General features: G+C 38.8%; 3 protein-coding genes across 3 annotated transcripts in view; 1 reads left to right on the forward strand and 2 right to left on the reverse strand.

The window, feature by feature from the left end:
* LOC119421599 (septin-9) overlaps positions 1 to 11,851 on the reverse strand; it is a 916,196-nt gene that overhangs the window by 137,487 nt on the left and 766,858 nt on the right. The window lies entirely within an intron of this gene.
* Positions 1,014 to 8,916, reverse strand: gga3b (golgi associated, gamma adaptin ear containing, ARF binding protein 3b). Its single transcript, XM_037688964.1, has 17 exons — positions 8,632 to 8,916; positions 7,431 to 7,515; positions 7,285 to 7,360; positions 7,098 to 7,196; positions 6,880 to 7,003; positions 6,692 to 6,795; positions 6,522 to 6,602; positions 6,308 to 6,445; positions 6,103 to 6,184; positions 5,626 to 5,733; positions 5,277 to 5,531; positions 3,599 to 3,687; positions 3,383 to 3,519; positions 1,757 to 2,031; positions 1,471 to 1,640; positions 1,281 to 1,391; positions 1,014 to 1,204 (listed from the first exon to the last, which is right to left on the reverse strand). Exons 1-17 carry the CDS (start codon positions 8,714 to 8,716, stop codon positions 1,094 to 1,096), a joined length of 2,130 nt encoding a protein of 709 aa, XP_037544892.1. The 5' UTR covers positions 8,717 to 8,916; the 3' UTR covers positions 1,014 to 1,093.
* Positions 8,917 to 10,949, forward strand: mrps7 (mitochondrial ribosomal protein S7). Its single transcript, XM_037688953.1, has 5 exons — positions 8,917 to 8,968; positions 9,780 to 9,971; positions 10,073 to 10,136; positions 10,223 to 10,390; positions 10,588 to 10,949. Exons 1-5 carry the CDS (start codon positions 8,925 to 8,927, stop codon positions 10,807 to 10,809), a joined length of 690 nt encoding a protein of 229 aa, XP_037544881.1. The 5' UTR covers positions 8,917 to 8,924; the 3' UTR covers positions 10,810 to 10,949.

Below are 11,851 nucleotides of genomic sequence, written 5' to 3' on the forward strand. Positions count from 1 at the left end.
TCTATATATATATATATATATATATAAATATATATATATATATATATATAAATATATATAAAAACAGGCATAAAAAACGAGATGCAGTGAAGCCGCAAGTCATCCCCGCAATATAGCGGGGGATGACTGGTCATTTCTGATCTGACTGGTGAGCTAACGGCTAATCAGAGCGAGGCCATTTGTTCATATTTTTCTCAACCCCCACTTCAAAAGTCTGAGCTATCACTTTAAGTCCTAAACAACAACATGACCGTGCTGCATGCTGATACTGTAATAGAGATGTTTTAATACTGAAATAAAAGCTAAAATGTAGAGGAAAGGCTGGTTGTCTTGACAAATCACTGCTCATTTACATAAAAGAAAAAGATAAATACATAATTTCAAACATTCCTTGAAGTCGAGACACGGCAGCTCACCTGCAGTGAGAGGCTACCTGATGGCACAACTGATGGAGCAGAACTCAGCAGCACAGTTTGACACAAGTCAGACACAAACCCCGACATGTGAAACATTCAAACCGGTGGTTCTTTCCAAAGTAAGACAGAACTGATGTACATTCACATCAGGATATTTTCAAGTATTCGTTAGTAGACTGCAAAGATGTTCAACCCAATAAATAAATAACCTGCTGGCTCTTAAATACATTTGATGTTAAATTATTGGGCCATGTTTGTTCTGCTACGATGCAGCACTTCAGTCCAGCGCTCTGATGCAATGCTTTGATTTTTTAAAAATACATTCTAAATCTGTTAAGATTCATCACAGGAAAAATCCAGTAAAATATTTACTTGAATAACCAGCAGGCACCACAGACTGACTGACCACTGTGTAATACCTTTGCTTTGTTTGCTGCCTATACATATCTATCTATATATATATATATATATATATATATATATATATATATATATATATATATATATATATAAAGCACAAGGACTAAGTGAAAATGTTTCAAAGTACATTTTCTAACTTATTCAGTGACGTTAAGGACACAACGAAATGAACGTGGATTGTAAAGCTGGATTTCCGACCCCTCCTGTTTCCTCTGGGATGACCTTGTCTACAGAGTAAGAACAGGCCTTTTCTCTAGCTACAGATGACCCCACTTCTCTGGGAGGGGGAACTGGTCCACCTCCCCAGCCTCGTCGCGCAGACGCTCTCCCTGTGTGAAAGTCAACTTGTAGCGCAAACGCACCTTTTCCTGCGAGGACAGACAAGCCTTTGATTAAGAGCCCCTCCTGCATTCAGATTTCTGTTCTGTGCCGTCGGGTCTTTACCTTCGCTGGATTGGCCAGCAGCAGGATTTGAGTAATTGACGCTGGAGGTAGCAGGGGGTTGAACGGTGCCAGTTCTGTTCCTGATGGAGGCTGCAGCTTTACCTTCATTGACTGGTGGAAGATACGAGGAAAGGTCAGCATTATCAATTTGTTTTTATATTTAAAACTTGGCTCGTCTGAAAGTGTTTACCTTGGGGACAGCAGCATGCAGGACCATGTTGTGAACATGCACGGGCGCTGTGTTGACCGTGGTCACCACCATGACCAAGACGTCAGGCCTCCCCGGAGGACAGTCAGACGCAAAGTTAACCAGGACTCGAACGCCATCCTTATCGTAGGCCGTCACCGGCAAGATTTTACCTGAGATCAAATCAGGACAGAAAAAAGTCAAACACAAAATCAGGAGTGAGTCTGTAATAAAATGATGCTCTTTATATTTTATTAAGTCCATCTCTCTCTCTCTCGGATGTTCTCACTGGGTTTGATCGCCTCTGGAGCGACGTGAACGTTGCTGAGGGAGATGTCTGTGCCTCTGGACGGGCTGCCGTGGATATACAGAGGACCAGGGGACAGAGAACAGAACTGTGGGCTCCCCGGTACCATGGCCTTTGAATGGGACAGAGCAGGAGAGCCGGGCGTTGCTGAGTGAAGAACAGCACAGGGAGGGGCACCCTCCCCAGGTATGAGGGGAGGTGCTGCTGCTGTTAACCCAAAGCTGCTTCCTGTGGCTCCTGATTGGCTGGGCTTCGATCTAAAACACACACCCAAAACAACCTTACAGTCCTCATTTAAACAAACATATTTCTATCAAAATGTCTACAAATGATTTTTAGGTGGTTCAGCTGGTAGAGCTGTTGCCTCTCAGCGAGAAGGCCGCCGGATCAAATCCTGGCCGGGGATGTTTCAGGGTGGAGTTTGCATGTTCTCTCCGCGCATGCGTGGGTTTTCTCTGGGTACTCCGGTTTCCTCCTTCTTCTTTTTCTTTTGGCTTTTCTGTCTTCAGGGGTCTCCACAGCAAACCATCCTCCTCCATCTCACTCTGTCCTCACTCCACCTCCATGTCCTCTCTAACTGCATCTATAAATCTCCTCTTTGTCTTTTTCCTGGCTGCTGCATTTCTAACATCCTTCTACCAATATACTCACTGTCCCTCCTCTGGACATGTCCAAATCATCTCAGTCTGGCCTCTCTAACTTTATCTCCCAGTTGTTCAGCCTGTGCTGTACCTGTGATCATCTCATTCCTAATCTTATCCATCCTTGTCACTCCTGAGGAGAACCTCAACATCGTCATTTCTGCCACTTCCAGTTCTGTCTCCTGTCTTTTTGTCAGTGTTTCTGTCTCCAGACCATACAACATAACTGATCTCACTACTGTCTTGTAACTTTTCCTTTGACGTTTGCTGACACTCTTTTGTCACAAATCACTCCTGAAACTTTACTCCATCCTGCCTGGATTCTCTTTGTCACTTCTTTACTACACTCCCCATTTTGACCCCAAGTACTTGAAGTCCTGCACCTTTGTGACCTCTGCTCCTTGTAGCCTCACTGTTCCACCAGCCTCCCTCTCATTCGCACACACGTTCTTTGTCTTACTACGAATGACTTTCATTCCTCGTCTTTCAAGTGTATACTTCCACCTCTCCAAGTTCTCTTCCACCTGTTCCGTGTTCTCACCACAGATCACATCATCTGAAAACATCATAGTCCACGGGGACTGACCTGTCTGACCTCATCTGTTAGTTGGTCCATCACCAGAGAAAACAAGAAGGGGCTCAGAGCTGATCCTTGATGCACTCCCACCTCCACATTGAAGCTATCTGTCACTTCTTCAGCACATCTCACCACTGTCCTGCTGTCCTCATACATGTCCTGTACCAGTCGGTACCAGTACTACAGCTTCCTCCCACAGACCAAAAACATGCATGTTAGCTCTATGTGTCCCTGTGATGGACTTGCGACCTGTCCATGGTGTCCCTCGCCTCTCACTCAGTGACTGCTGGATACCAGTGACCCCCGGCGTCCAGAAAAGGAAGAAGCGGGTAAAGGTAATGGATGGATGGATGGATGGAAAAAATCATAGGAATGATGGAGTCTCCGTACTTCTTGAGATGTGAAAAGTCCATCATTGCCAGATCCTGGAGGCTCTGCAAACTGTGTGAGGCAGCAGCTTCAGGTGGAGCCACTGCTGTCCTCGAACAAGCTACACGGCCAAACACATCCACACTTGACGCTGGGGCCTGAAGAAATCAGACAATTTACTCCCCCCCACCCATTACACACTATTCAAAACTTTGTAGGTAACTGTATTAAATAAACCTGCAGTGACGTCCACGGCCTGGAGATTTCTTTCAACATGGGTTTTGTTTGCGCGTCTTTTTCTTTGGAGGTAGAGTTATTATTCAGGTCTGAAAAAAAAACCAATAAAAAAAATCATAGCATTAGCATAGCACCATTTATATATAACAAAATGGATTTAAAGATACAGCAAAATGTTTCTAAATACAAATAGAGAAAGTGTTTTTTAATTTATTGTAACACATTGCAAAAAAAAAAGAAACTGAACAAGATAAAATGTACAAGTGGTGAGAAAAATAAAGTTTTATGTTTACTGTGTAAGGTTGGCCAACCACTGCATTTTGCTTTTATTTACATTTTCCAAAATGTCCCAACTATATGTATTGGGGTTGTAGTTCAGTTTTCAGTGTTTAAATGTTTATTTATTTATTTATTTTTAGGTCTACTGTAGTTTAATGTTTAAAAACTGTTTGGGAAATTTTGATGGTAAGCTACAACTGAACGTTGAAAACATCATTTAACAAAAATGTCACGTACCAGTTCCACATTTTATACGTTGCTTTGGGAAACTAAACTATCAAGCGATAAATTGAACATTTATACTTACAGCCAAGTTTTATGTTTCACTGAAGATTTTATTTAAAACTTTAACATTTTAAGAAGTGTACTGAGGAGTTATAGTAAAACCAAATTCTACATTTTACAAAAGAATTATATAAAAAAATCTGATATAAAGGTACTATTCAGTATTTAAGAAATATAACTATTGTAAAGTTTAATGTTTGTAAAATAAACCTTTGAGGAACTTTTACAAAGAAAAAGTAAAATTCAATTTAAACAGACTTTAAAAAAGTAATATTTTACTATATTTCCTCACCAAAAACAAACAAAAAAATCTGATTTAATTCTACAGCTTAGTGCTTTAAGAAATATTTAGAAAAAAATGAAGCTAAAATTAAATGTTTAGATAAACGTTTTTAATAGTTTTATTAATTTCATTTTAAACATTTTATGAAATCCATCTTTAATTTTAACAAACTATTTGAAAAATCTGATTTAAAGTCAATGTAACACATTTTTTAAACACATTTAGTAATTATGATTTAATAAACTGTTTAAATTCTTAAGAAATGTGATTTTAAACCACAGTTTGATGTTAAGGTTTGATGATTTTTCCTAAGGTTGTAGCATTTATTAAAAAAAAAAGAACTTTTGGAAACCATTTAAATTTAGGGTTCAGCAGTTTAAGAAATGTTTTAAAGATTTTGATTCAAAGTTACAGTTTAGCATCTTAAAGAGCATGTTGAGGAATATAATGCGACACAAATCCACATTTTGCAGAAACATTAGAGACCTCGGACTCAAAATTACAGTTTGACATTCTAAATGTTTAGATTCAGACCTGAAGATACTCGAGAATGTTTGAAGAAAAGTATTTTTCTAGCTGACAAAATGCTCGCACCACTCTCATTAACCATTAAGCTCCAACTTGTGATGGGGAGGAGGAAGAGGAGGCCATATTTGAACTCTGGACAAAGTTCAGGAGGCAGTGGCCAAGCAACCAGTTGTTGCAGCAAAACCTTGTTTTTTGAGCGCTCTGAAGGAATTGGTAACGTAACTCATTTGAAAGAATAAGTGAATTTCCAACAGAAGCCGGTCCATTCCTTCAACTTAATCATCTAAAATTAGAATACTTTACTCAGAGACAGCAGCTCATCATCAAGTACAGAAAGAGAGGGGGGGGAAGAGTCTAGGGAGAGGTGACATGTTCTTCTACGTCGTCTAAGATGGCTGCCCACGCCGAAGATGCTGGGAGGAGGCGGCAGGATGGGGATAGGGGATGTTGTGTCGCTGGCAAAAATGGGTGGTGAGTACTGGGAAGGAGGGGGCGCAGGTTCAAGAAGGGTGGGGGTATTGAGGCAGCTGATGTCAACCAGTGTATCTGTGGTCACTGCTGAATGGCAGATGAAAGGATAAGGTTCAGCAAAAAAGTTGCTTCAAGTTAAAGGATTTAAAAAACAAACAATATAAAGTGTCACTCTGACCACCTGCAGGATGAGGTTCTTCTCTGCTGCTGTCAACCTGCTCCCCCCCAGCGATCTTCTTAAACGCGTTAATGACTCTGGAGAGATCGTCAGTGGCCTGGAGGATGTCGCCTGCGATTACACACACCACCATGAAAAACAAGGGAAACCTTCAAATAAAACTAGCATCCCGTGAAAGGATGTATATCTCCTGATGCCTTGCCTGCCAAAAATTTAAACAAAGATCTTGTGCGATCTGTTAGTGCTTGTAGTATGTGTTGTGAATGACTCTCAGCTACTACCACACCAAACTTCAGCTCAATATCTGTTAAACTGACCGGGTTGCAGCCATTTTTTTAAACATTTATTAAAGTCTGTTAGCAGTGGTAGCCATCTTGAATCTGGCGGTGCCTAAAAGTAAATCATTTTCTGTGTTTAATTAAAATCTGACATGAGATATTTTGACAACAGATGCAGATATAAAAACAATTTTCAGACAACCTAAAGTAAGGTCATCGTCCTCTGACTCAGAGGCCATCTTGAAAGCAGCACTTCTCAGTTTTTCACAGCGCTTGTAGAGCTCCTGAAACGAGAAACAATGAACGCATAAAGAAGTTTCTGGTATTCTTGTGAAAAATATTTAAATGGATCGTAGCAAAAGTTTCCCAGTGTTTTTATAGACATGTTTATATTGTTGGACACAGACCTTAAGAATCTCCTTATCGGAGTCAGTGGAAGCGTCCTTATCGTAATGCGACAGCATCTCGGTCAGCAGCTTGACGTTGTTGTTCACCTCCTCCAAAGTCTGCACTCGTTCTGTGACCTTCTGCGCGCGAGCCTCGTCCTGACCACAACAAAACACCGCTCACGTCAGAAAACCGAGCTGCTCCAGCAGCACAGACGACACCGACGTCCCACACCTCTTTCACCATGCTCTTGATTAATCTGTTGGCTTCCCGAAGATCTTCTGGGTTTTTACTCCGGAGAAGCTCAGCGAGCAGCTACAGTTACAAACAAAAAGTTAGATATTAGTCCGGATACTTTAAGAAAACAGAACTACCCGGTATGATATTTTCCTCCAATGCCTCACTGTGTTTATGTCTTTGTTGTCAAACATGGGGTGTTTAGAGTGCGTTGGAGATGAGAGAATCAGAGTCCTGTCCACTGTAAGCACCATGTCAGGCGTCACAAGGCCTGGTGAGGAGAGTGAATCTGTAAGTTTCCTCTAAAGGAGACACTGTTACGCTAAACAAGTTTATAATACCGCTTTGTAGATACCTATGCTCTTCAAAGCCTTGAAGGTCTTAATAAACTCCTTTTCGTTGGGAAAAGCAGCCGTCCAGCTACACACCAGCTCTACAATCCTTTTCGTCACCTTTGGAGGTGTTCTGTCTCCGAGGTACTGCAATTTAAAGATTGTTGGAAGTAAAATACGTGGTCACTTCGGTTTCCTTTTTTAACTTTAGAAAGTCTTGAGTCTCCCGAAGACAGCTCACCTCTGTCCAAACGATTCGAAACAGGTTTGTTAAAAAATGATTTCTCGTGACTTCCTTTTGAAACCGTCTCCCGCAGTTCTTCATACACGCCTCCAGTACCTGAACAAGAGAGATTTATGTGAACGAGGGGTTCAGTCAGTTTAAAGAGAAAGAAAGAAAAAAGAACTTCTTCACAACTGTTTCTTACCGTCAGAGCCTGAAGCGCCTCCCATTCTTGAGAACAGGCGATTTTGGTCAAAAGTAGATGTTTGGCTTTCTCAGGACTACAGGAAGAAAACTTGGTTTATTCATCATAAGCTATAAGTTTATTTTAATATTTCACATCAGACATACCCTTCTGGTTCCTTGTTGACTCGATCACAGAAGCCAATTATATATTCCCAGTCCTCCTCTCTGTTTGTTCGATGGGTGGCTTTTTCTGTCAATAAAATGTATTTCCACTAATTATGTTTTGCAGAACTCATAAAATCATGTAAATTATTATAAAAACGACTCATCCATTATTAAATGTCCAAAAGCATCATGGAATGAGTTCAAGTTAAATAATTAGAAAATATACAAGTCACTCGGCTTATATTCATCTTTATATGAGCAGTTGATTCATTACAAATACATAATGTATTATTAATAAAACTGATTGTTGTGATAATTAATGGTGAGATGTGCAATATGGTATAAAATCAGATCAAAAATGATTCTGAACAAATAATACAGCTGTGAGACATTACAAGATGCATTAAATCGAAGTGTTTTAATGTGACACTCAAGAACGTTAATGAACTGGGAAGTTTATTGACTGTATAAATAATAGCGCAAATTTGTATTCCCTTCAGTTTCATTTTTAGTAATGTTTGAATAAATCAAATGTCAAAGAGTGTTAGGTGTTTGATAATTATGTTAAAAGACATTACAATACAGTAGTTTAGCAAAGGCATTCAAGCAAAGTTAAAAATGCTCAGAATTTATTTACGTTTTGATATTAATACATTATTATAAGCAGCTTTCAGATGCACGTTTGCAAAGGAAAACGAAAAATTTAATAAAAACACAACAAACCAAAAAACATCCTTGCTTACTGCAATTATTCTATTAATATCAAATAACTCACGTTTTATATCTTGTACATCTCTTCTATAACAAAGTTAAATTTTCTTTTGAGACGTAGGTTTAAATCAAAAGGAGTGAGGAAATAAGAATCACTAAACTACATACATAAAATACTTTAGTTCTACTGCTCAAATTTACCTGTAAGTTTATGTCCTTATAATTCTGCTCTGTATGACTCGCTATGACTCATTCGACCTTTTTACATTCTTTCATTTTCCCCACACACCAGCCTGTCCCTGAAAGCCGCAGATGAGCCCCTGATTCAGAGCATCTCTGCTCTCCTCCACCCAGCCCGTAGCTGATGCGCAGCCCGGATTACAGCTGTCAAACAGCTGGATAGCGACTGTCGGCGCGCTCACTCAAACGACGGAATCTATCCGGTTAAATATACATGTTGTTTATTCATGAAATAGCATCAATTACTCACCGAACCATGACTCCAGCGTGTCCTCCTCAGCGTGGTACGCCATACCATTACAGCGGTCGGTGCTGAAAACATTGTGTGATGTCATCAGCGTGTGCACGAGGACACGTTTATTTATTTATTTATTTACATAAAACACGATATATTTACTACTTAAAACCTACTCACACATCTTGTTTCGTTATGAACTGTGAAATTAGCCAAACGAGTGGGTGACTTTTGAAACGTTTTTTTTTTTTTTTGTCGTGCATCTCCACTACATACTAAACTGGGGTCCTAACTGACACATTTCCAAGATGGCTGCCTCCATCGCAGGATTGCTAAAACCTTGGACACCGAGGTAATTTTAACCTTTATACACGTCTGTAGCTAGTGTTTCTTTGTAAATGTTATTTAATATAGTCTGCTTTTTTTAACAGTTATGTGGTTCCAATTTTTAAAATTAACTCGCGTTGCTTTATAAAAAGTGAACAAGTATTGCTAATGATAAAATTACATCTTCGCCAATCTCCTAAGAATATCTGTACGTTAAACTATGAATATTCGTATTCATATTGTCACGCATAAACTGTGTTTTGCATTCCATCTGATTTTTTTCTTATTTTCCTCAACAACTAGGTACGAATCTGACTTCAAACATTTTTTTTCATTCAACCTTTATTTAGACAGGTAAATCCCATTGAGCCTCGAGGACTCATTTACAAGAGACCTGATTTCAACAAAGAAAGATGACAACAATGGACAACAGCAACAACAATAAACAATTTTTAATATTTTTTAATTATTTTAATTAATTTTTAATAATTTTTAATAACATTTTTTTCTTAAATTGGCCTAAAGCTAAAGTTTTATTCTAATAAAGGTGCTTGCATTTGTGATCATTTTATGCGAACACAAATGTTTCAGAAGTTATTCACATTTGAACTTCCCAAAATTTGTTTTTTTTGAACACGGTGAAAATGTTAGGGTATGGTCTTTAAAACATGTCTTTTTTCCGCCTGTATGTTTTCCGATTTAAATAAACTAATAACAGAAACCTTTTATGTACTGTTTCATTTATTTATTTTATAAAGGCTTGGTCTCTGACATAAAACAGAACAAAGCTTTGAACCCACTGAAATTCAAAATATATCTGTGTACTTTGTCTGCAGTGTGGTGTTGGTGAGATGGAGCAAATACAATCCTTACTATCTAGAGCCAGAGGTCAGGAAGGAGGCTTACAGCCAACCAATAATTGAGCTGAGCGCTGAGGAGAAAAAGGAGCGTGAGCTCAAGATGACACAACCCATCAAAGCAGCAACCAATGCAGTAACCAGCTCTGTTTTTGATGACCCAGATGTCAGGTATTTAAAGACAGCTTTGCCACTAAAAGCAAAAATGTCTCGCTTGTTTCAAAGTTCTGTTTAAAGTTCAGGAACTGCAGTCATTTTTTTTTTTTTTTCAGTAAATTCATCAACATGATGATGAAACATGGAAACAAGGTTTTGGCTAGAGAGATTATGACACAGGTAAAGGAACACATCACTCAGATCTTGAATACTGCTCAGAGCCTTAATGTTCATTTGTAAGTAATAATGAACATAATTCCTTTTAGACACTGGAGCACATGAAGAGGAAACAAGTGGAGAAATATCACAAAGCTTCAGAGGGAGAAAAAGCAGAGATTGAGTGTAATCCCTACAAGATTTTTCACCAGGCTTTGGAGAACTGTAAGCCTGTTGTTGGGCTGACCAGAGTAAAGAAAGGTGCAAGGATCTACCAGGTCAGTAATGAGCAACTCGAGCTCTTCTGTGACATTACAGGACAAATAGTTTTATGAGTCTTTAAATAACTGTGCATGAAAATGGGGTGAATTTCATTTTTTGGGGTTTAACCTACAGAAAAAAAATTATACATATTGTAGCCGCAAAGCAAATATTTAGATGAGTAATTATATTATCTGTCTCCAATCCCAACAAGGTGCCCATCCCACTTACAGACAGCAGACGTCGCTTCCTTGCAATGAAATGGATGATCACAGAATGCAGAGAAAACAAACACAGACGCACGTTCATGTACGAAAAACTTGCGCAGGAACTGATGACTGCCTTTGAAAATGAGGGCAACGTCATGAGGAAGAAGCACGAGATGCACAAGGTGGCTGAATCGAACAGAGCGTACGCCCACTTCCGCTGGTGGTAGACGAAACATTTTGGGACTGAAATGCTGTGTATTCATACGTCTGCAGATTGTCAGAAATGTTGGGAGGTATCTCTGCTCAAATAACTGTAAATAAACACAAAACTCACTGTGGAAGGGGAGATATGTGCTTAAAAGTCAAATGTACAAGAATTCAAAGTACAGTTCTGTTTTAGTATTAAAGAAGTTGTACTGAGTACAATAATCCTCTGTGTGTGTTTAATTATTACAATAAATATAGGCAGTCAACAACACAAACAAAAATAATTTTTTAAAACAAATGCATTTATTGAACAATTTAATTGTAGAAAACTGGAATAGAGTAAAGCGAAAGTACAAAATATGTACAGAAAATGTCATATTTACCCTCTCAATATTTGGACCATTTAATATCTAAACAAATTAAGTCCTTTATAAAGTAAACCTTTTATTTTACCTTCAATACTGGAATTTGACCAGTTGAGTATATTTGTAGCATTTGAAATTTAGAATCTTCCTCACAATTAAAGGTTTAAGCACATTTGTTCTGAATCTTGGGGTAAAAAAGGGAAATTGTGACTCTTGACCTACATTTTTCTCCAAAAGCCAAAATGTTTGGTTTATATGTGCTGCCGCATCGTGTAGCCTGCACCAAAGACCAGCAGTAACTTTGTGATGAGTCCCGCCTACACACACAACCCGACATCTTGCAAGCCCAAAATAACCAAACTAAATGTATTAAAATGCATATTTGAACATACAGCAGGAAAGTACGAGCTACATGAATTGCAAAATTCAAAACCTGAAGTTATTTTTCAGTCAACCAGTCGAGGGTTCCAACACGAGGCTTAGCAGAAACAAACCTGCATCCTACAGGCCAATCACAAGAACGTACTCAACAGGACTGACCATAATTTATTTGCCAATTGATCGATGGTTGGCAATGCTGATGAAACCTAAAGTTATCTGAGACAATGCATTTAAAAAAAGCTGAACTGCTCTATAAACCTACGTCAAATCCTTTTAGGAGTTCCCTGATTGAAATAATGTTCACGTTATGTTGGTG

The sequence above is a fragment of the Nematolebias whitei genome, chromosome 15 (genome assembly GCF_014905685.2).
Source record: "Nematolebias whitei isolate Nwh7 chromosome 15, NemWhi1, whole genome shotgun sequence".
NCBI classification, from domain to species: Eukaryota; Metazoa; Chordata; class Actinopteri; order Cyprinodontiformes; family Rivulidae; genus Nematolebias; species Nematolebias whitei.

What these genes read in the sequence shown, in the direction of transcription:
- gga3b (XM_037688964.1), bottom strand. Translation starts at nt 8,716, where the DNA reads ATGACATCACACAATGTTTTCAGCACCGACCGCTGTAATGGTATGGCG. An exon ending in CAAGGCTTTGAAGAGCATAG is followed by an intron (nt 6,796 to 6,879) that starts GTATCTACAAAG and finishes TCTCCTCACCAG; the next exon opens with GCCTTGTGACGCCTGACATG. An exon ending in TCAAGAGCATGGTGAAAGAG is followed by an intron (nt 6,446 to 6,521) that starts GTGTGGGACGTC and finishes TGTTGTGGTCAG; the next exon opens with GACGAGGCTCGCGCGCAGAA.
- mrps7 (XM_037688953.1), top strand. Translation starts at nt 8,925, where the DNA reads ATGGCTGCCTCCATCGCAGGATTGCTAAAACCTTGGACACCGAG. An exon ending in CTAAAACCTTGGACACCGAG is followed by an intron (nt 8,969 to 9,779) that starts GTAATTTTAACC and finishes CTTTGTCTGCAG; the next exon opens with TGTGGTGTTGGTGAGATGGA. An exon ending in AAGGTGCAAGGATCTACCAG is followed by an intron (nt 10,391 to 10,587) that starts GTCAGTAATGAG and finishes AATCCCAACAAG; the next exon opens with GTGCCCATCCCACTTACAGA.